This window comes from Pezoporus wallicus, unplaced genomic scaffold, assembly GCF_028554395.1.
Source record: "Pezoporus wallicus isolate ANWC-B61680 ecotype Strahan unplaced genomic scaffold, APGP_CSIRO_Pwel_v1 contig_11395, whole genome shotgun sequence".
NCBI classification, from domain to species: Eukaryota; Metazoa; Chordata; class Aves; order Psittaciformes; family Psittacidae; genus Pezoporus; species Pezoporus wallicus.
The window spans coordinates 793,562-816,216 of record NW_026636241.1 but is presented as its reverse complement, the minus strand read 5'-3'; the positions used below and the strand labels follow the sequence as shown (position 1 = coordinate 816,216).

General features: G+C 43.8%; 1 protein-coding gene across 3 annotated transcripts in view; it reads left to right on the top strand.

Annotated features, from left to right (window-relative positions):
* Positions 1-21,969, top strand: part of LEPR (leptin receptor) — a 61,942-nt gene extending 39,973 nt beyond the window's left edge. For 2 of the 3 annotated variants that reach the window (XM_057399220.1, XM_057399219.1), the window contains exons 5-19: positions 786-991; positions 2,375-2,520; positions 3,178-3,322; positions 4,408-4,704; positions 4,872-4,989; positions 8,928-9,127; positions 10,618-10,766; positions 10,989-11,148; positions 11,229-11,311; positions 12,619-12,835; positions 14,188-14,370; positions 14,930-15,025; positions 15,304-15,406; positions 15,728-15,803; positions 20,759-21,969. In XM_057399220.1, coding sequence (XP_057255203.1) covers positions 786-991; positions 2,375-2,520; positions 3,178-3,322; positions 4,408-4,704; positions 4,872-4,989; positions 8,928-9,127; positions 10,618-10,766; positions 10,989-11,148; positions 11,229-11,311; positions 12,619-12,835; positions 14,188-14,370; positions 14,930-15,025; positions 15,304-15,406; positions 15,728-15,803; positions 20,759-21,586 — 3,007 coding nt within the window. In that variant the 3' untranslated portion in view covers positions 21,587-21,969. The remainder of the gene's footprint in view (positions 1-785; positions 992-2,374; positions 2,521-3,177; positions 3,323-4,407; positions 4,705-4,871; positions 4,990-8,927; positions 9,128-10,617; positions 10,767-10,988; positions 11,149-11,228; positions 11,312-12,618; positions 12,836-14,187; positions 14,371-14,929; positions 15,026-15,303; positions 15,407-15,727; positions 15,804-20,758) is intronic. The other variant, XM_057399222.1, reaches the window with a different exon arrangement.
* Positions 21,970-22,655: the final 686 nt, after the last annotated feature.

The following is a 22,655-nucleotide window of genomic DNA, read 5'->3' as shown; positions in this document are numbered from 1 at the left end:
TTTGCTGCTGTGAGAAGTTTGGCCAAAGTATTTGTGCTATTAAATTCCCTACCTTAAGGAGGTCTGTGCCACTGAATACCTGCAGTGCACCATAAACATGCGTCTGAGTTTGAAAAAGCCTAAAGGATATCTGTGAAAGAGAAATGAGAATAAAGAACATAATAATTAAAGCCTTATCTTGGAATTAACTGCACAATGTTAAGACTTTTGGAAGACTCTGATGTCTTTCTGTTTCAAGTACTATAAGTTGTTGAAAATGAGAACTAAAACTTTTTCTGAATGGTGGAATTCTTTAGCCTTTCGCTTCAAAACTTGTTTTTCACTTGAAAAATGGTTGCTTATTCTATTATTTGTAATGCTTTGTTGTATCAGAAGCTGGAAGTGATGTTAAATTGTTTAGATTTCATTTCAGTGCCTCATGAATAGGAACGGGAACATAATCTCTGTGAGGGTGGTGGTGGGCTGTTAGTCTACTGTAAGGTAAACTAACTTTGGGTGCCTGAGATGTATGTAGTAATAGTTACCAACAGGAATCAGAAACTAGTCTGACTGAACTACAGTTATCATCTAGGATTGTAACACATTTGTTTTAAAGTCAAATCTTAGGAATACTTTTCATGAAGGCATCTTAACAACTTGGAAACCATTTCAAAAAGGAGAAGCAGCAAAGTAAAAGCAATTGGTTGCAATTATTCACTTTTTTACCTTTATCAATAAGCCTTATCCAGATGGACAAACTCTGTTGAGGTGCTGGTTTGGTTTATGGTTTGCTCCTTCCCTTGCAGGTCAGAGCTGTCTCTGGGGGATGTATCTACGAGCTTTCTGAAGGGGACTGTCATGGCTGCTCAGTGTGACTGCAGTGAGTATGATGGGTGTGAGTGCTGTGTGCCTGCCCTGAGACTCAACTACACTTACGTCATGTGGCTGAAGATGATGGTTGGTGTTACACCTCTGTGGTCACCTTTGATGTCAGTCAAGCCCATAGACGTAGGTAAGTACAACTGTACTTGAAATGGTTTTGAATGGAGGACAGAGGCAGAATGTCTCTTTTGGAGAAGGAGGGCACAGACAGAACAGGAACAGGCCTCCTGGTGCTGTCTCACTTGCTCAGGGTGGTGCTGTACACATTTCCTAGCCTCCTAATGCCTCTCTGGGCTCTGGTACAAAACCAAACTGAGCACAGGCCATGCTGTCAACATGCTCCAGCTTTCAGTTCTAATTCAGACCTCTCTGTGCCTGAGTCTGGGGCAGTGGTGGAGCTTATCTATGTTGTGAGGACTTAAATTAAAAAGGGGGGGGGGGAACTGTTCCTAAAGTGACTTAGCAAATAAAACTCACTCTTCTCTCAAGCAGCTCTCTTGTCCTGTTGCTTTTTCCTTACACATTACCAATACCAGTGTTTTCCAACTGTTTCCAAATACATTCCTCTGTATTTAATCAAGTTAAAACTCTACTGATATTATGACTTTGATATGTGTTGCTATCCAATATGCACAGTTATTGCAGATCTTCACAGATTTCAAAAAGGTGGGGAATTGGTCAGCTGTGTGTGGGGGGGAAATAATAGGAGTTATATAAAATTCTTCCTAAAGGATGTGCTTTGCAAACAGGATAAGTTAAGATAACATAATTATTTTGTGCCACTTAGTAAAGTGTATTTAGAACTTGCATAATATTATATGTTATATAATCAAACGTGGAGCTGTGAATGAGGACAAGGTGAGCCAAAGGACACTGTACTTAAACAGTGATTTGAAAAGGTCTCAGCAACAGGTAAAAGCAGGATCAAGGCTCCCTGCCTTTGTCTGATGAGGAGTGAATGTAATCCTGATGATCATTCTAAATTGCCCATCCATTTCCCTCTCCAGAGTGTTCTGTTCATCCTCCTGGGAAATTTCTGAAACCCTCCTTTTTACTTTGCCCTAATGTAGCTCTCCTGGAGACCTTCTTTCATAGCCATAATCACTGTGGAAGGCATGGGAATATCTAGCAATTCTTTGTGTACAATATGAGGACATTATCTCCTGTCTCTTCAGGAGCTGAGCAAATTGCTTTGCTCAGCACTCCCATCCTTCTCAGTCCTCTTTGCAGCAAAACAGGTACATTAATGTTTGGTTACTGGGGAGAATCATGTCCCAAGGCAAGAAATGAATGTAGTTTTAAGGCAAACATCGGGTCAAACAGCATGTCCTGCTAACTGTAACAGTGCCAGGGTGCGCTTTTCCAGTGATACTACACATCAGTGTGTCATACACCAGCTGCAGAGAAGCTCTTGGAAACTGAGTTCAAAGAAGTGGCATGGAAAAGACCCATTGCCGTCAGCAGTCACATGCAATCAGGTTAGTGGTAAACTTGTCAATTAATTTGTCTGCAGTCAAGCCTGAACCTCCTTTGAACCTGCATCTGGAAATGACAGAGGAAGGTCAAATGAAGATCTGCTGGTCCGACCCTTTGTTGATGCCATACCCACTTCAGTATGAAGTGAAGATCTCTGCAAACTCAGGTCAAAACAGCTGGCAGGTGAGTCAGCTCTGCTCCTGTATTTTACAGTGCAGGTTGGTGGGTTTCTGTGGAGCCCACGATTTCTTAGCACGTTCCTTGTCCTTGGGCAGTGGATCCGGTGGGTTGAGAACTCTCCTTAGGCAGTGGTGGGTCTGGTGGAGCTGGGCAGGGCACACTGAGCTGGTGTGTCCAGCAGACCCTGGTAAACATCAGCAGTGTGCTGGTGAGCTGGACTTGACATCTGTTACACTACACTGATACAAGACCCGTCTCCTTTTGGGTCTTACGCACAAACTCCCATCTTTCTTTTTGGATGAAATACTAGACTCTGTGAAGTCTAAAGGCAAAGGTCTCTCTTTTCAGCAGCCCCCAAATTCCATGATATGTTTAATATTTATAGCTTTTATTAGTGAATTGCTTTTTCCTGTTGCTACCACACAACTGTCTCTGCAATAAAAAGGAGCTGTTATTTAGGAGTTCATAATGAAATAACACGTTTTCCACAGAGTCATGCAATCTCTACCATATTTGGATTTACATAGATTTAAAGAAGGAACCTTTTTTTACTGAACTTGATACCTGAAACCTACTCTCTAGACTCTTTGTTTTGGTTCTGTCTGTCTTTCTTCGTCCTGTTTCATTATACAACCATAATGGCTTCTGATAATCCCACAGATGATTCAAGTTGCTCTGGAAACCTCACTAGCCATAGACAATACACTGCTTGGGTCTTCATACTTAGTTCAAGTGCGGTGCAGGAATCATCATGGTCCAGGGTTCTGGAGTGACTGGAGCACACCATACAACCTCAGCTTGGGAGGTAGGCCTCATGCGGTCACTTATGTGCAGTGTTTTGGAACAGAATACGCCTCCCAGTTTGGTTTGGTTTGTGGAATGAGTATTTGAGAGCATGTGTTATACCAGGAAGGTACAGCAGGCATGAACTGAGCTGAAAAATCCCATGGAAGTTCTTCCCTTTCTGCTTCTGTCTCCCCACGGGCAGGGATACCTTCCCCTAGAGCAGCTTGCTCCAAGCCCCTGTGTCCAGCCTGGCCTTGAGCACTGCCAGGGATGGGGCAGCCACAGCTTCTCTGGGCACCCTGTGCCAGCGCCTCAGCACCCTCACAGGGAAGAGCTTCTGCCTAAGAGCTCATCTGAGTCTCCCCTCTGGCAGGTTAAAGCCATTCCCCTTGGCCTGTCCCTACAGACCCTTATCCAAAGCCCCAGGCTTCTTGTAGCCCCTTTCAACACTGGGAGCTGCTCTTAGGTCTCTCCAAACCTTCTGCAAGCTGCAAGCTTCAGCTTCAGTTAATGCTTCAGCTAACATGATTTCAACACCCTGCAGGGTTCAAAGAGTCAGATGATTATTCCCCACCCCTCCAAACCCAAACATTGCTCTTCTCTTATTCGGATCCTCTCTCAATTTTACGATTCTATGTGTTGTATGTCTTTTTGAGATGAGTTACAGAAGCAAACCCTTTCTAGCTTGCAAGTACTACTTGCAGCATTTAAATAAGATGACCTGGTGCCTTAGGTTGGCTGAGTGGAAAGCAGCAGTGTTAGTCTGGTTTCCTGAGATTTAATTTACAGCAGCCCCTGTGATTCCCTGTTTCCCTTGTGCTGCTGTGTATTGCTTCCACTGGAGCCTCCAGTGATTTCTGCTCATTTAATTCAGGTTTGCCTGGGGATATTAAAGATATTTAGCAGAATTTACCAATGTCAGTTATGGAGTGAGACAGTCAAAGGCTCCTTCCTCCCCCTTTCCTAGTAATTAAGAAGTAGGAAAGGTAGAAATACACCTGGATAATGTTAATATTTTTGTATTGTGTTTTCCTTTATGGATATTTTTGCACGGATTCTAACCTCAATTGATATTTTTTTCCCCTTTTTTCCCCTTCTGTGTAGCTCAAGTCCTGTACTTCCCTCCTAAGCTACTGACCGGTGTTGGTTCTAATGTTTCCTTTCATTGCATCTACAAAAATACAACCAAGCTTGTAGCATCCAAGAAGATTGTCTGGTGGCTGAACTTAGTACAAGAAATCCCACAAAGTCAGTATACGCTTGTGAATGACCGTGTAAGCAAAGTTACTCTTTTCAACTTGAAAGCAACAAAACCTAGAGGAAGTTTCTTCTATAACGCATTGTACTGTTGTCATCAAAATAGGGAATGTCATCATAGATACGCTGAATTATATGTAGTAGGTAAGATTCCAGACGATTTTAAATTATCATTTCACTGCCTTTGAATCATAAGATCAAAATACCTCCATTGTAAGCTCCAGTTAGATTTTATTGAGCAGTTGCAATAAATGTTTTTATACAAACACTTATATCTTCATTAATCTGAACTTTCCATGTGTTTTAATTAGATATGAATATTAATATCACCTGTGAAACGGATGGGTACTTAACTAAAATGACTTGCAGATGGTCTGCAAACCCAAACACTGTGCTCCTGGGGAGTTCCTTGCAGTTAAGATACCACAGGTGTGTATATAGCTGTTAATGCACTCGTTATGTTTGGAAAGTGTTGCTCTGGAAATAGCTATCACAGCAAAGAATTCTGAATAGTTGTAATTATAAAACGTCCTTAGTTCCTGTAAGCTGGAATTTTTCCCTCCTGGAACTCCACAGGTATTAACTATTTGTATTGCCAACCATCTGCTGGGCTGCACCCCCAGAGTGTGAGCAACAGGTCACTGAGGGGATCCTGCCCCTCTGCCGGGGAGACCCCCCCCCCCCCCCCCCCCCCGCAGTCCTGATCCAGCTCTGGGGCAGCAGCACAAGAGGGACGTGGAGCTGTTGGAGCGAGGCCGGAGGAGGCCATGGAGATGCTGCGAGGGCTGGAGCAGCTCTGCTCTGGAGCCAGGCTGAGAGAGCTGGGCTGGGGCAGCCTGGAGAAGAGAAGGCTCCTGAAGGGGAGACCTGAGAGCAGCTCCAGTGCCTGAAGGGGCTGCAGGAAACCTGGAGAGGGGCTTGGGACAAGGGCCTGTAGGGACAGGCCAAGGGGAATGGCTTTAAGCTGCCAGAACAGGGGAGACTGAGATGAGCTCTTAGGCAGAAGCTCTTCCCTGTGAGGGTGCTGAGGCGCTGGCACAGGGTGCCCAGAGAAGCTGTGGCTGCCCCATCCCTGGCAGTGTTCAAGGCCAGGTTGGACACAGGGGCTTGGAGCAAGCTGCTCTAGGGGAAGGGGTCCCTGCCCGTGGCAGGGGTTGGGACTGAAAAATCTTTTCATTCCCTTCCAACCCAAACTATTACAGGATTCTGTGATATGTGTTTAGAAGAGGGACCATAGATACCTGAGTGTGTAACATGCATTCTGTGAAAAAACTTCTTCCATTCAGGATGGAAAAAGTCTTACTTATATAGAGAGAATCAAATCTTCGTTCATAAAGGGAATACTGCTTTATGAAGGTAGGTAGTATTTTTGGTGGCCAGAGCAATTCTTAGTTTTCAGGTGTTTTTTCAGGTATTTTCATGTAGGTGTTTAATTTTGTCTGTCTGGGGAAGAGTAGGAGAACTGGGATGTGGAACAAACATTCCTGCTTGCAAAATACAAACCTGATTATTAAACCAGTGCTGTGATCATCCTTATCTTCATTCATGTGCACAAATACTGCCTCTGATAGTGTTGTTTCACCATGAAACTAAAAAATCCCTCTGATACACTAATACATTGGAGTAATCCGTTGGAGTTTTCTAGAACTGTGTTAGTCTTTATAGAAACAAGACAGACATCCCTTCCTGAGAAAATGTCTTTAGTTTTACTGTTCTGCTAGACCTGATATGCAAAGTTTTGGCACACGAGCTTAAAGCAGCCCTGAGGGTCCAATCCTTTGGGAAGCTGAACTGTCTTCTCTGTTGGAGGCATACTATTGTAGTACCAAGGTGAATATTTCTCAGCATTTTCTGGATTAAAGTAAGAACTGGGATGCCTGAGATTGCATGTAGAGGTTTTTAGGGCAGGATTAGTGACTAACTGGCTGCTAAGGTAGGTTTTGTTTAAAGTGTCTTCAAAAATATGAATGTAATGAGTGTGCAGCTGGGCAGGGAGCTTGAAATAAAACCTGTGCTGCTCTTGCCAAGGTTTTTATTCCCACTTTTTACTTGTTCAGGTATATTTAAAGATGTTCTTTTCTAGTAGGAGGTGATACCTCGTGCATTTGTTACAGTTTGGTAGATCAAACAGTGAACATTAATACAGAGTGAAAATGCTGCCCAGAAGCTGGTATTTGTTGTGATCTTTCTTTGGGCTTTTGTTTGTTTGTTAATGGTAGGATCTGACAGAGGAAAAATAAAAACAAATAAATAATGGGGGACCCCATTCATGTAGTGATTTCCATACAGTTGAAGTATAAGACGTTTGAAAATGTACACTTATGAGAATACCAGTATCATAGAATTGTGGAATGATTTTGGCTGCAAGGGATCTTAAAGCTCCTCCAGTTCCAACCTCTTGCCATGGGCAGGGACACCTTTCCCCTAGAGCAGCTTGCTCCAAGCCCCTGTGTCCAACCTGGCCTTGAACACTGCCAGGGATGGGGCAGCCACAGCTTCTCTGGGCACCCTGTGCCAGCGCCTCAGCACCCTCACAGGGAAGAGCTTCTGCCTAAGAGCTCATCTCAGTCTCCCCTCTGGCAGGTTAAAGCCATTCCCCTTGGCCCGTCCCTACAGGCCCTTGTCCCAAGCCCCTCTCCAGGTTTCCTGCAGCCCCTTCAGGCACTGGAGCTGCTCTCAGGTCTCCCCTTCAGGAGCCTTCTCTTCTCCAGGCTGCCCCAGCCCAGCTCTCTCAGCCTGCCTCCAGAGCAGAGCTGCTCCAGCCCTCGCAGCATCTCCATGGCCTCCTCTGGCCTCGCTCCAACAGCTCCACGTCCCTCTTGTGCTGTTGCCCCAGAGCTGGATCAGGACTGCAGGGGGAGGTGTCCCCAGAGCACAGCAGAGGGGCAGAATCACCACTGTTATTTGTATAATATTCTGTTACATGTTGGGAGCAAAAATACAGAAAAAGCATATGAATTTTGAAACCAAATGAAATAGGGGTTTTAATTACCTAACTTATTTGTAGGAGACACCACAAATATGCAGGAATTGCTGGTGTTTGCTTAGACGTAGCAAGTCCTCATGGTAGAAGTTGAAAGTCAGATGTGTCACATCAGCATCAGGCACATCTGGTTTTCCAGGAGCCCACAGCTATTCTTCTTACTGACTGATGCAATTATGTCCTGCAGACGAAAGCCAATGTTCTGCAGTACATTGGTGTGATAGCTTTGCTCTTGGTGTCTTGTTTTGGTTGGTTGTAACTACATCTTCCTCTACAGCCAGTGCTGCCAACAGAAACAGTGCAGAGATGATCATCCTGTAAATCCAGGGAATGCTGAGCTGAATCTTCAAAGCACAAGGCACCAGTTTAATCACTGTTAGCTATGTGGACAGGAAGAGATTCAGCTCAGTGTAACTTCTGTGGTTCAGCTGGAGAACTAATCCTTATCTGGCCACTCTCACCACAAGTCTAAGCTGGCCATGAAGCTTAGGAAAAATTAGGAGGAATTGGAACACTTTCCATCACTGATAAGGTGTCCGGTGCTATTTTACCCAGAGTCCAGCTCTCCTCTCTTCTGTTGCCAGATGAGATACTGTCTGTATGTGGGATTTCAATAGCACCCTCCAGAACTGATATTTTTTTTATGGGATTTCCATCTCCTGCAGACTTCACTGCCTGACTGATCCATGTGGCAGCTTTCCCCTGGATGCCCTTTGGTGTTTTGAAAGCCATATTCTCAGCTGGAGCAAATTCTTGGCTGGACATCTGCCGTGCTATGTGTATTGCTAATAAACACCATTCAAAGAACGTGATTTAGATTGAGGGGAGGTTGAGGCGGGCTCTTAGGCAGAAGCTCTTCCCTGTGAGGGTGCTGAGGTGCTGGCACAGGGTGCCCAGAGAAGCTGTGGCTGCCCCATCCCTGGCAGTGTTCAAGGCCAGGTTGGACACAGGGGCTTGGAGCAAGCTGCTCTAGTGGAAGGGGTCCCTGCCCGTGACAGGGGTTGGAGCTGGATGAACTTTTCATTGTCTTCCAACCCAAACCAGTCTGGGATTCTATAATTTATGAGTATTTGCAGGTGCCTGCTCTTCTTGTACCTCTTTCTCCCTGTAGTTAGTTTCTTATCAGAGATTTCCACAGGGGAGAGCCTTCATGTTTTGCTTTATTCCAGCTAAGAGCCAAAGCTTTGAGGAGTAACACTGCAATGTTGTTTATCCATTTTATGCAGATTCAAGCTCAAGATCTTTCCAAATAATCATCAGAAAACCCCAGAAGGTTCCAGTGACACCATTTATTTTAATTGCCTTCAGAGTTCTATTTTACTGATGCCACGGGCAGCTTATAGTTGCAGTGTGTTGACTGAATGTGGTTTTTCTCTCTTTTAAGGAGCAGAATTTATTGTTCCGACTTTCCAAGTACATCTCCAAAATCAGAGGTGAAAGAATGTCATTTGCAGAAGAACCATTCTTACGAGTGCACATTTCAGCCTATTTTTCTTTTATCTGGATATACCATGTGGATAGAATTTAAGCACTTACTAGGAACACTTGAATCCTCACCAACTTGTGTCGTTCCAGCTGATGTGGGTAGGTCCAGATTTGTGCACGTCTTTCTTCACTTGTGACCTTGGATTTCATTCCCTATATGGTGTAGGTAAAGTACTTCTTCATAGCATTTTAACTCAATTAGATTGTGGAAAGAACATAAGAACATAAAAGCTTTGATAATGTCTTCTAAAAGACATTGGATTAAATGATATTTCCATACCTTTGCTTGGCACAGGAGCAGATTGTAGCTGCAGCTAATACCTATAACATTAAACATCCAGTTTTGTGGGTTTATCCTATAAGGAGTTTTGCAAAGAAATCTCTAGAAAATGCAAGAATTAGATTTAGGAACAAAGTCTCATTTTGAAGGTTCTTGGTTATGTTATGTTTCTGAAGTCTTTAAGTAGTTAAATTTATACTTTGATGCAGCACTATATGTGTTACTTACACAGTTACCTGTTCACTTACAGTCATAGGGACTGCTCATGCTCTTGCATGTATTTGCAAAGCTTCTTTTGTGACACAGAGCACTTAAATTTGTATAAAAGCAGGAGGCAGGGACAGTGTTTGAGTGTTTTGAAACACTGCAAAATGTGAAAACACTTATTATCTGCTCTGTAACTCAGAGCATTCATTGGACTCTATTTTTTGGACATAAAATTGGACAATATGTATAGAGAAAACATGGCAGCTGGAGCACAGAAGTGCTACATGAAATAAAGCAGAATAATAAACCACATCTATTATGTATGTGGAGAGCAGCTGTAGTATTAGTCTGGGGTGGGCAGGCTGTGCTCTCAGTTGCCTGTGCCCTTTTGGATGGAGGTGCTGGCTTTGGACAGCGCTGCACAGTGAGGAGTTGTAGCAGAACTTCAGGAGCCTGGTTTATTCAAGTCATCACTCGAAAGCAATAGAGTTGACCTACACTGGATGAAAGGTGCTCTGTGTTATGGTAAACCAAACCAGATTCATTCTAGCACTACCCAGAATTGAAAGCTTATCTTACTTATTATTTTCTCCTCACTCACCCTCTGATGAGCCAAAACAAGTTTTATATATATTTTTATATGTATAAAATCATTTGCTGTTTGTACCAGGGGAGGTACAAGGTGCTGGCATCAATATAAGCCATTGGGGTTTGGATTAAAATGAAATGTATTGAAACTTGCCCATGGATGATTATTTTGTTATTAAATGAAATGCTTATTCTGTCAGAAACTTTGATTTTGAGATTTCAACTTCACCTTTTCTTTGGTGATTTGACTTTGGGTCAAAATCAGAATGAATTTCCCATTAGACAGGCATTGTCTTTCTCAGTCAGCAATGCTCTGTCTGCAGAGAATGGCCCAGCCAGCCTGGGTTGGTGAATGCTTACATTTGCATTCTAGTCCAGCTTTACTTGGGATGGCAGAAGCCACAATGTGATACCTGCCAGCCTCAGGGCAGAAGAAAATAGCCCATGATGAGTGGATTTAATGAGGAATGTCCTTGCAGACCTCATAGCCTTTCTTTTTCTTTCCATTTTCTAGTGAAGCTGCTTCCTCCCTCCAGTGTTAAAGCAGAACTCACCAGGAATGTTGGGCTGCTGAATGTGAGCTGGACAAACCCTCTGTTTGCAAACAGTGATCTGAAATTTCAGATTCGGTATGCTGTGAACAGGGAGGAAATGATGTGGGAGGTACTGTCTCTTTTAATCTAGATCATGGGTTGATGCAGTGTTGTCACCGAGTGTGTTAACTGGGTTTAGGTGGAATTTGTGGCATGCAGTGAATCATGGTTATAATGGTTACGTTACAGATTAATTCACTTTCTCATTGGATTCATTTTCAGGAATTCTGACTCTGACAGATGCTAAAACAGCCTTTTGTTCTTACTCAGCCTGTTTTGACTTCTGTTACAGCTTTATGAAGTTTCAAATGCACCCACAAGATCAGCTGTCATAGAAGTTCAAAACCTTTGTGTTGAGTATGTCGTTCAGGTCCGGTGCAAGGAGCTGGATGGATCAGGCTACTGGAGCAACTGGAGCAGATCAGCCTATACCCTTGTAAAAGATATCAAAGGTACTTGTGCTTTCAGAGTGCATTCTTTGGGGCTGTGCAGCTTCAGACTGAAGAGTGACACTGTTCTTTCAAAACTGCAGCTCCCTTACAGGGCCCTGAATTTTGGAGGATTATTACTGAAGATCCAGCAAGGAGGCAGAAGAATGTTACACTCCTATGGAAGGTGAGAACAATTCCCTTTTGGTCGTTCACTTTGATCCAAAACCCATGGGTAGAATTGCCAGAAAGTTAGTATGATGAGCACGTTTCCCTGGGAGGCAAAGCTGGGCAGTCACTGCTTATGGGGTTTCACTTGGGATGTGACCTCTTTTGAGCTATTACCTCTTGCTTGGCTAATACTGGAGGCAATTGGAGGTTGCTGGTGAATATTGACTGTAAGGCTGTGATACAGTGAGAGGCGGGTTTGTCTTCTTTGCTCAATCAGCGTGTCTTGGACTTTACTCCCTTCTGGTTTTATTCTCTTTATTCTCCCCTGCCCCTTGCTGGCACATGTTGAGCTAATCTTGTACCCTAATCATTACCAAGTTCATAGTAATGCAGTAGGACAAGAACTTTTCTAGTGCTGTGTGGTTGGTTGTAAGTTGGATGAGACATACACTGGCTGCAGGCCTGTTCCACACTTGGGAAGCTCACAGGCCAGCCTCCTGAACTGAGGTTTGTAGAGTGGACCCATCCGAGGTCCAGTTACCTGCACCACAGCCATGTTGAACTGCACGTGGGGGCTGCATCACAGCCATGGGGAGCATCCCATTGTTTCTGTCTTACAGTCCTCACTACAGGAAAGCCCTCCGATCTCCAGGCAAGCTACAGGTTTCCTTGCCTTTGTGTGGAGACCTGTACTTTCAGTGTTAGTTACACAAATGCTATGAAACAGAGACTTAAAATGCAATTGGCTCTTAACACTCAGAAGAAAGAGTAATGTGGAATCACAGACTGCAGTTTAGAATGAGGTGCAGTCTTTAGCTGCCAAGTTCTGCTGACTGAGATGCCTGAGCAGAATGTGCCACTGGCTCCTAGGGAGCTGCCTGTACAAACACCACTGCAACTGCACATAAACTGGGCACAGTGAACAGGTTAACACAGGACAGAGAAAAAAGCATATCCGTGACTACTCACTCCTGTTTGCCCATGTGTAGTGTGCAAACAGTCATCTGTTCTGTTTTCTCAGTCCTGAAAAAGACTTAACATGAAACAGTGAGTTCCTAGAGGAGCCTGAAAGTTTGTATTTCCTTGTGCCCTCTTTTTCCCCCTGGAACAGCAAGGAATTGTGTCAGCTTTTAGGGAGGGAGATAGAAGGAATTAAGTCTTTAGATAGACTACAGAGCCTTTGCTAAAAGGGCAGTAGACAGCCTATAGAATATCTTTACTGGATCATGTTTTCTTAACATTGGAATGGTGCCTTCTGCCCAAATAACATTTGCTTTTGAAATCAAAGGCTGGGAGATTAATTCATGCCAATATTTGCTGCAGCCACTGATGAAGAGTCACTCCCTGTGCAGCGTGAGCCGCTACGTTATACAGCATCAGACATCAGGAAACACCACATGGTCAGAGTATGTTGACAATGGCACTACCTGTTCATTTCCATGGACTGAGCACACGCACACCATTACTGTTCTGGCCATGAATTCAGTTGGAGTTTCTTCAGTTAATTTTAATTTAACTCTATCCCAGCAAATGAGCACAGGTAAGAAACACCTATTAGTGACCATTTTGAGATGTGGAAAATGCTGGGAATTGTTGTGATGCTTTTGGACAAAGCTATCTTTATAATCAAATTCCCTTTCTTAGGATAAAAAATGTTCTGTGATGGTACATTCAGCTGTATATGGGAAACAGCTTCTGCATCTCACCAACAGAGCTAGTTGAAAAATGAGATTTCCATTGCATGAAAACCTTAACGACCTTTGGGTTGGGAAAAGAGTTGTCTGTTACTTTCCACTAGCAGAATCTAAAGTAATTAATCAAAGAATAAGAAATTCTTACTGTAGAACTCATCTTTCATCTACTTTGTCTTAGGAACACCCAACATTCCTGCTAGGGAATGTTTGGTTGTTTCCAAAATGATATATGGTCTTGTTTCTCCAGCTGCTCACCTGAGGGGCTGCCAGAGTACATTGTTTGAGAGGTTTGGCTTTACTTCCTAAGCAGCCTCTCATTGATTCATCTGCTTTATTGATTCACTCTGCTTTACTAATGAAATAAAGCCTGTTGCATTGAAATACTTCCATTGTGTAACATTCACGTGCAAATATATGCTGTGGGAAACATCACTGCAGCCTATTTGGAAAACTTTTCTGCTGTAATGCTATTTTAAAAGCATTATTGTGGATAAATTCTTTCTGATATTGTGTGTAAATGTGCTCTGGAAACCCTGTGGCTGGTAGCATGTCATGGGAAGCCTTTGTCCAACTGGATTGTTACCTTGGTGTATTGCTTAGCCTCAGTAGGATTTACCTTACAGGGCTCCCAGTGTGTTCTTTACTATTTAAATGTTGACAGTTCAGTACATGTTGATAGGTTTTTTTGTGAAGGACTTATAGTTACGGAAGTGCACGTGAGAATCAGGATGTTTGTTTGATGTCTGGTAAGAAACTTGATCTGTTTAATGTTCAGGACTAGTTGGTGTGAACCAAGCTGTGCTGGCTCAAAGAGAAATATGCTTGCTTATGTGAACTAGAGACCTGGCTTTATTTTATAGAAGACAATTAAACAAGTAAATGATAAATGAACAGGGTGCCCAGAGAAGCTGTGGCTGCCCCATCCCTGGCAGTGTTCAAGGCCAGGTTGGACACAGGGCTTGGAGCAAACTGCTCTAGTGGAAGGGGTCCCTGCCCATGGCAGGGGTTGGAGCTGGGTGAGCTCTAAGGTCCCTTCAGCCCAAACCGGTCTGGGATTCTATGATACTATGTTCATTTGCTCAAACCATAGCAGTCACCCATATGCATGTAGTTTGCAGTAAACACCTCTCCTGCTTAACCCATCGTCATCTCGCTTCTGCTCACATTACTCATGGCTGGTTTCTCTTTGCCCTGTCAGTGAGTGTTGTGCGGTCCCTCAGCGCTTACCCAGTGAACAGCACTTGTGTGATTCTGATCTGGACGCTCTCCCCTCAAATATACGTGGTAACGTCTTTTATTATTGAGTGGAAGAACCTTAACAAAGAAGAGGAGATGAAATGGGTGCGAGTTCCTCCAAATATCAGTAAATATTACATTTATGGTGAGTGTGCGCTGGGAAGTAGAATATATTGTGTTAATATGGAGCAGCAAGATGGGACATTACTGAGCTCTGGGATTCCTTTTCCCCCTCTCTGTTCCTGATTTATGATAAGGACTAGTGGAGCGATTCCTAATCATCATTAGAGCACCGACTGTAAAGGATTGACTGCTGCATTTGTTATCAGATTAACAAAGACTGAAGCTCAGGAGCATGTTCATTTTTTGGCAATACAAAAAAAATCAGCTCTGGAATATTGAATACAGCAGCTAATATCTAAGTTAATGTGTTCATTCCATTTGCATTTTGGCTTTAATCTTAACATTTATTACAATAGCTCCGTACAGGTGTTAATTCCATGACAGCATAATGCCAGATTGTCCTGTATAGATTAATGGGTTTAATCTTCTGATATTAAAATATGTATCTATAAAAGACAGCTTTCATTATTCCCCTCTCTGTGCTTATCTGAGCTCTGATATGTGACCAGAGCACCTGTGGTGGTGATTGTTTAAAAGTAGGATAATAGTTGTGATTCAGAAGGTTGATTTCCTCTTTCCAGACCACTTTATCCTGATCGAGAAGTACCAGTTCAGCCTGTATCCTGTGTTTGCTGGAGGAGTTGGCAAACCCAGAGCAACAGATCAGTTTACCAAAGGTGACTGACAGGATCTTTCTCCCTGTTGTTTATGAAATAGGAGCTTGTAAAAGTAACATTTAAATGCAGGAGAAGTCTGTATCTTACCAGAAAAACATGTCAGATTTATTTATATTTGTGTATATATATATATATAGTCAGTTTAATTATATTTGTAATTATAATTGTAATATAGCTGTGTGTAATTATAGTTGTAACTATGGACAGTGATTTAGATGCAAACTACTTGTACACAAACTATTTGACTGCATTATTAACTGAATCCCTTTAATTTCCAGCTGGATATGAAAATGAGAACAATGCCAACCTCTATGTGGTTCTGCCAATAGTCATTTCAACCTCAGGTTTGTTGCTTGGAGCACTGCTGGTTTCACACCAAAGGTGGGTTGTTCATTGTCATCTCAGAAGAAGGTGATGCAGCTTAGGGGATGCCTCAGTGCTGAACTGGTGGGCAGGATATTTCTGGGGAAAGCTAGGGATTATTTATGCATATTTTTGATGTACTGTACCGAAAGGCAGGGGACTGTGGAATACAGCACCCAGAATTGAGTGCGGTCCTGTTACCTTGTGAAAATGTCATTGCCACAGTGCTCTGGATAAATAAAACTGCATGGATTCCTTTTCTGACACAGCAGAGGGGAATGAGAGCAGTACAGAGAGTATGAGACCAGTACCAACTCCAGGACTTACCTCATGTTTCAGAATGAAGAAGCTGTTTTGGGAAGATGTTCCAAACCCCAAGAACTGCTCCTGGGCACAAGGAGTTAATTTTCAGAAGGTGTGTATTCCCTTAGTGATGTCTCTTCCCCCACCCCACTGCTCTGACTGCTCTTGGGTAGACCAGACCCTGCCTGAGCTACTGAATGAAGCCACTTGAGCCTCTGAAGTTACCAGTGCAGCACTTCTCTTGGTGTAGAGAGCTGACATGTAGGACCAGGCCAGGACCAAAGACTGACATCTCTTCTGAGTGTAGCTGGTGTTTAAATTTCAGGGCAATCAGTAAATCAGTTGCAGAATCCCATGGATGTAGTGCTTGTGCACCTTAGCAAGTGCCACAAGTGTATCAAAGGCCAGATGCTTTGCTGGGATAAACAGCCTGTGATTTGGGTGCTGTGGTGGGTTGTAGAGTCTTCATGTAGGCTTAGCAGTAGACTAAGCTTCTCATGGACCCAGCATCCAACATCGGGCAATCACTGAGATAATAATCCAAATTCAGACCTGTTATTTCTAAAAGAGCATCTAATGGCAGAAGATTTTTCAGGTATTTAATTTGCATTCCCCAATGAAGGTCTCTTTTTCTCATCTTTTATTTCATAGCACGATTTGGGTTGGAAGGGACTTTAAAGCTCACCCAGCTCCAACCCCTGCCACAGGCAGGGACCCCTTCCACTGGAGCAGCTTGCTCCAAGCCCCTGTGTCCAACCTGGCCTTGAACACTGCCAGGGTTGGGGCAGCCACAGCTTCTCTGGGCACCCTGTGCCAGCGCCTCAGCACCCTCCCAGGGAAGAGCTTCTGCCTAAGAGCTCATCTCAGTCTCCCCTCGGGCAGCTTAAAGCCATTCCCCTTGGCCTGTCCCTACATCCCTTGTCCCAAGCCCCTCTCCAGCTTTCCTGCAGCCCCTTCAGGCACTGGAGCTGCTCTCAGGTCTCCCCTTCAGGAGCCTTCTCTTCTCCAGGCTGACCCAGCCCAGCTCTCTCAGCCTTTCATTTCACTTAAACAGAGAATGGGCATTCTTTAAGTCTGATCATGATCAGTGCCTGCTGAACCACTGGGCCAGCTTCCAGGCTTTCTATACAAAACTGTTAGAAGACTGTTATATTTCTGTTCAGCAGACAGGAAGCACAGATGCAACACTGAGTTGTTTAAATACAATGAGTCCTGGAAGTAACTTGGTCAAAAATCTAAAATGCCCTTGAAATAATCAGGAGCAAAACCAAGCCCCAGTTTGTCACTTGCACAGGCAGAAGCAGTGACTTTGGATTTGGTGGTTTTAACTTTTCTTTGCTGCTCTGCAGACTGGCAAAGGGCTGAATCCTCTCAAGCCCTGGTTCTCAGAAGGAGTTGGGAGAGCCCAGCCCTTCCTAGGATGCAGCCCAGGAAGCAGAGACATCAGATTGGTTTGGAATTCATCCAGCTTGAGTGCAAGATCTGCCCAGTTACAGCTCCCAACTCCACTCAAAAGTAGTTTCTTGTTCTAACTGAGTGTTTGTTCTAATCGAGAGCCAGCTTGGGAGTTTCCACTGACTCCAGGCACATCAAAGTGATCAAATCTCTATTCACACAAGTACTTCATTGTCCCATTATGGTCTTTTGAGCTTTTTGTATGCATTTGGGTGCAGCAGCAACTCAGAGAATGCGGAAACTGGGTGTGTTTTGTGCCTTACTGAGCTTTTTATTTGCTTGCATTTTCCTGGAAATACCAATGTGCATGTTATTTATACAGCTTGTTCATTTGCTGTCATTTAAACATGAAGCCACCCCAGTGCAGGTGCATGAGTAATCTCTAACATTCTGTCTGTACTTGGAAAAGAGGCCAGAAATCCTCAAGGAAGATGTGATTTTGGTGGAGGTGGAAGGGGTCTATGAATAGATCTTAATTGCAGGGGTATGAGTAGCACCAGCACAACTGTATTTGTCTGATCTTCATCTATAGCAAAAGGAGTTCATGACAATCCTCATTGTCCCCACCTGCAGAGGGGCATGAAGTTTGCATGTTGGATTTAGCACCTTGGAAATGATTCTCCTCACTGGTTGAGCTGAAGTAAGGGTATTAAAGTTGATGACGTTCTAACTGGAATGGGAGGGTGAAGCTGACACCCTGGGGATCCCGCTCTGTATCCATATGCCTGGCCCCATAATTCATGGGGAAAAAATGATGGAAGATGAAAGGAAGTGAAGTTTGACATGCTTTTAAACAGCTTGTGCAGTAGGATGCATGCCTCTTCCATGCCTTGTACTAACTCCACTGGGAAATGTTAACTGCACTCAAAGCACAGGGCCTGTCCTCAGGTTGGCATCTCCAAGGCTGGCACATGTTCTTTGAAACCATGTTTTTGGAGCCAAATCCTGCCTTTTTGTATGTGTGGATGGAATTTCCTGGACAAAAAGCAGTGTACAGCTCACATGTGATATTTTTCTTTAGTTGTGATAAGCACTGATAACATAAATAGCCTCTATACCAATGCTGGGAACTTCTGATGTCATTCTGAAGGCATTTGATGTGAAACTCCTGTCTTATCCTGATACACAGCCATATTAAATCATCTGATCATTACTTTGTATATTCAGTATCTCACATTTGGTACTCCAGAACTGCATTTATAGACTATTTTATCCTGATTGTATTGCTCACAGCAGCAAGATGGTGTTTAAGGTCCCTTCCAACCCAAACCATTCCACGAATCTATGAATCCTTACCTAAACCAGGCAGGTCTTGCATCTAGACTCCGTCATGCAAGCCTTTACATGTATGCATAATGTCAAAAATCATGAAAATTCCTCTTCTCTGCTCAATAAAATAGTAATGTTTTAGTCTCCTGTAATGGTGGAGAAATGATTTAAACACAACTACAGGTATTATTTTACAGGGAAATTAATACTAAACTTGCAAAGACTTATGTGTATCTAAATTATCCTCCTGTGTCCATCAGCTAATCTGCAATGTGTGGAGTTAAATGTATGGGAAAGTCCAGATCTGGCCATGGCAGAATTAGGCCAGTAGCATATTTTGATTTATCTGTGTTTAGCAGCTGGAGTGCAAAGTAATTCTGACCTGAACCCAGCTCAGGCTTCCAGCTCAGAGGTAGCCTGGGGCTTCTGAGACAAATACAGCTTAAACCCTAGAGTGAGCAGGAGAGCAAAATACAGCCTTCTTTGACATTCCTGGTTTGGTTGGATCTCGTTTCATCTGCTGGGCAAAGTTTGGGAGCTGGTGACCCAAGACTGACTTTTCCAAAGTATGGAGCTATTTTGCCTGTTGTTTAACACAGTTGGTGTCCAGATTATATTGCACGTGCTTCTGCTGTGGAAATCCAGCACTGTTCTCCCAGTTCACTAAGTAATTGTGAGATGAGAGAGTTCTGCATCTTCTCAGGACATTGGAATATGTGTTATACTGGATTAAATACCTGACATGTTTTAATAAGGGATGTGACATTTTTTAAGAAGAGATGGTGGCCTTTGCCAAGCAGCACATCTGCCTCTGAATGGAATGTATTTAATCCCTGCAGGCAATATTATCTATCTTTGTGTTTTCTGTGCATTTGTAAGAGCAGATACTAGTGCTGGTGTGAGGGAGCACACAGGTTTTGGAAGGAATATAAACCATCTCTGTTGAAGATAAACTGGATGCTGCTTGTAGAAGGGCAGGTCTGTTGGAAGGAAATGTGGGGGTTTGGTTGGTAAAAAAGCTTCCTTTTAACCTGCCCGAGGGGAGACTGAGATGAGCTCTTAGGCAGAAGCTCTTCCCTGTGAGGGTGCTGAGGTGCTGGCACAGGGTGCCCAGAGAAGCTGTGGCTGCCCCATCCCTGGCAGTGTTCAAGGCCAGGTTGGACACAGGGGCTTGGAGCAAGCTGCTCTAGTGGAAGGGGTCCCTGCCCGTGGCAGGGGCTGGAACTGGAGGAGCTTTAAGGTCCCTTCAGCCCAAGCCAGTCTGGGATTCTGTGATTCCTGTTTATGTGTGTCTCCCATTTGAATGTGTCATTGGGGGCAGTCAGTATACACTGGTTGGCTGTGGTTGTGTTAGTGTCAATGCAAAGCAACCCTGAGAGAGAAGATCACTTTCACCAGACCAGACCAGTTACGATCATTACAGCCTGGTGTATACAGATAGTAGCAGCCTACACCTTATTTCAGTAGCCTGATAACGTTATATGCAGTTACTGACATTGTTTTGAAGAGGAGGAGAGATTCCAGTGCACAGATTGGTTTCAGTGTAGGAAGATGATGGACTTGTGAGCAGCAAGTACCAGAGCAGTTAGATACCAGCTCACCAGCTTTGCCAAATGAGGGCATAGGTGCTACCAATAGCTAGTCTAGACTAAAGCTAGGAGAGGCAGTATAGACTCTTCTGTAATTGCAGACTAGTTAACGTATTTTGACATGTTTCTAGTTGTTTTGGCAGCTTTCCTGCTGTAGAACATGGTTTGCTGATACACACAGAAACTGTTTCTATCTATTTGGTTTGCCTTGAATTCATTAGCAAATACAGGGTTTTCAAGTGAATTCTCCTCTGTAGCTAGGAGACCCACTTCATGCTGTTGTATATTTTATGTGCATATATACTAGGTAGTAGTAAAGCCTATGTTTCTCCAAAATAATGGTGTGTTTCTCTTTGTGCAGTTCAAACCTACCACTCCTGTTCTGATGAGAATGCTCTAAAAATGCTATAGAAAGGCTGAATTTGACCCCAAATATATAATCCTAGCAGGGAAAGTTCCTTTAGTTGACATGTAAATGATGAAGTCTATGGGTTATACAACCTAAATAGGAAACCAGGGATGTTTAAGGGTACACTTAATACAGGGTAAGCAGAACACTTGCTTTGCAGCACTTGACACACCAACAGCTTCTCATGTCTTTGTCTTGTCCTTGGTCTTTACTTACACACAGACACAGAGGATTTTCAGCAATGTACTCATACTAAAGCTATGGGGGGGGTTGTCTGTGATTCTTAACATCAGTAGCTTAATCCTGAACTAAGACTGAGCATTAAAATCTTCTCTTCTCTTCTAGCCTGAAACTTTTGAGCATCTCTTCATCAAGCACCCCGAAGCAATGTCATTCGAGCCTCTTCTTCTGGAACCAGCAATAGTGCTGGAAGACATCAGTGTCACTGAAGTCTTGAAGAAGGAAGATTCTCAAGACTTTTTAGTCATTGATTCCATGTTTGCAACACCACAAGACTCTGCACATGACTCTGCTTGCTCCAGCAGCCACTTCCATAGTAGCAGCTTCTCTGAGAGCTCCCACGATGGCCAAAGCAGTGCAGAACTGACAGGGGAGTCTGATATTAAATACGCTACTGTCCTCAGTAGCTCCAGATTAAGTGGGCTTTATGAACACAAAGTGAGGCCAAGAAGTTGCTTTGATAGATGCCTCTTAGCTGAAGACTCCTCAGCTACAGGCTCCTTCTCAAGCAGCCCCTGGGTGGTGAGAAACGGGGCATTTCTGGTACTCCCCGATGCTCCCATCAGGCAGCCCAAGACTCTCTCCCTGTCCCTCGTCTCTTCAGAGGGATTTTCAGAGCCTTCAGATCATGATGATGCTTTCCCAGATGGAGACAGCCCTGAGCAGAGCTTGTGTTACCTGGGAATAACGTCACTGGGAAAAAGGGAGAATGATGTTTTCTTAACGGACAGCTCCGGAGTGCTGTGTCAGTTGCATGCAGTGGATCTGCTCCAGGATGGGGGGGTTCTGCAGCACACACCACCTCATTTAAATGCCTTTATCCAAAGCAGCCTTCAGTACAAAGTCATCATGCCATACATGCCACAGTTCCAGATGACTGCAGCCAAGGTGCAGGAGAGCACGGAGAAGACCTCTGAAGTCACCACACCATAACTTGATGCACTTAATGGTGTTTTAGGTGTTGGTATGTTCTCCTGTTTTCCCTTTGCTGACTGGTTGCAGGAGTTCTCCTGATTTGAAGCTGGGTAACTGGTTCTGGATTTGAGTGCCAGGGTTTTAGCAGGAAGAAGTTCCATTTCTTCACCTATTTTTCAAGTGGGGGGCCTTGCTTTTGGGATTTGTTTGTGTTCGGACGAGCCTCTGGTGCCATAATCTCTGTGTCAATGCCTGTCAGGTGTATGTGCGAGCACTCCAGTGAAGAGCTGCACTTGGAACTGGACTCAGTGCCATGGACATTCAGGTGAAAGGACTGGATGTGATCCCAACGGACTGTGTTTTCCATAGCAGAGTGTGTCTGTTGGCAGCACAGATCCACACACACACACACACACACATTTCTTCTCTCCTCAAACATCGCAGCAAACTGTCCTGAAAGAGCTTGTTCTTGGTTTAGGGTTTGCTTTGGGACCTCAAGGGCAAGACAGGAAGGAGTGAGCTAACATGGAGGTTGAAATATGTACATGTGAGGTGTTTTTTTTGGGGGGGGAAAGCTGGAATGAGTCATTTCCCTGGGAATGATTTGTGACACTGAGTGCAACAGGGTGAGTTGACCTGGATGCGGTGCAGACTCCAGGCTACGATACACTTAAGCTGGTGGGAAATGGATGCACTGTACAAATACCAAACATAATTGTTAGGCTTTTTTTCCTCCCAGATCCTGATGTATTTATTGCTGAGCTGACATCTGGGTTAAACAGAGCTTGTGAATACACAAATGGTCCCCATGAAAAAGCAGTGGGAACACTGTGTTTCAGGTGCTGGAAGGGAGGCCCTGATCCAGGACAGCTAACCCTGTTACAAGGGTCTCTTTTAAAGTGAATTGAAAATACTCATCATCAGCAGCAAAGAGCATCTTAAGGTCAGAGGAAAGAATCAAAACTCTTGTGGCTGCCTTAATTGTGGGGTGTTATCCAGGTACAACCATGTACTTGGAAGTAAAATGTCCATGTTCTTGTTGTTGAGCATGGGATTCTAGTACAAATGGTACTGCTGCCAAACTAAC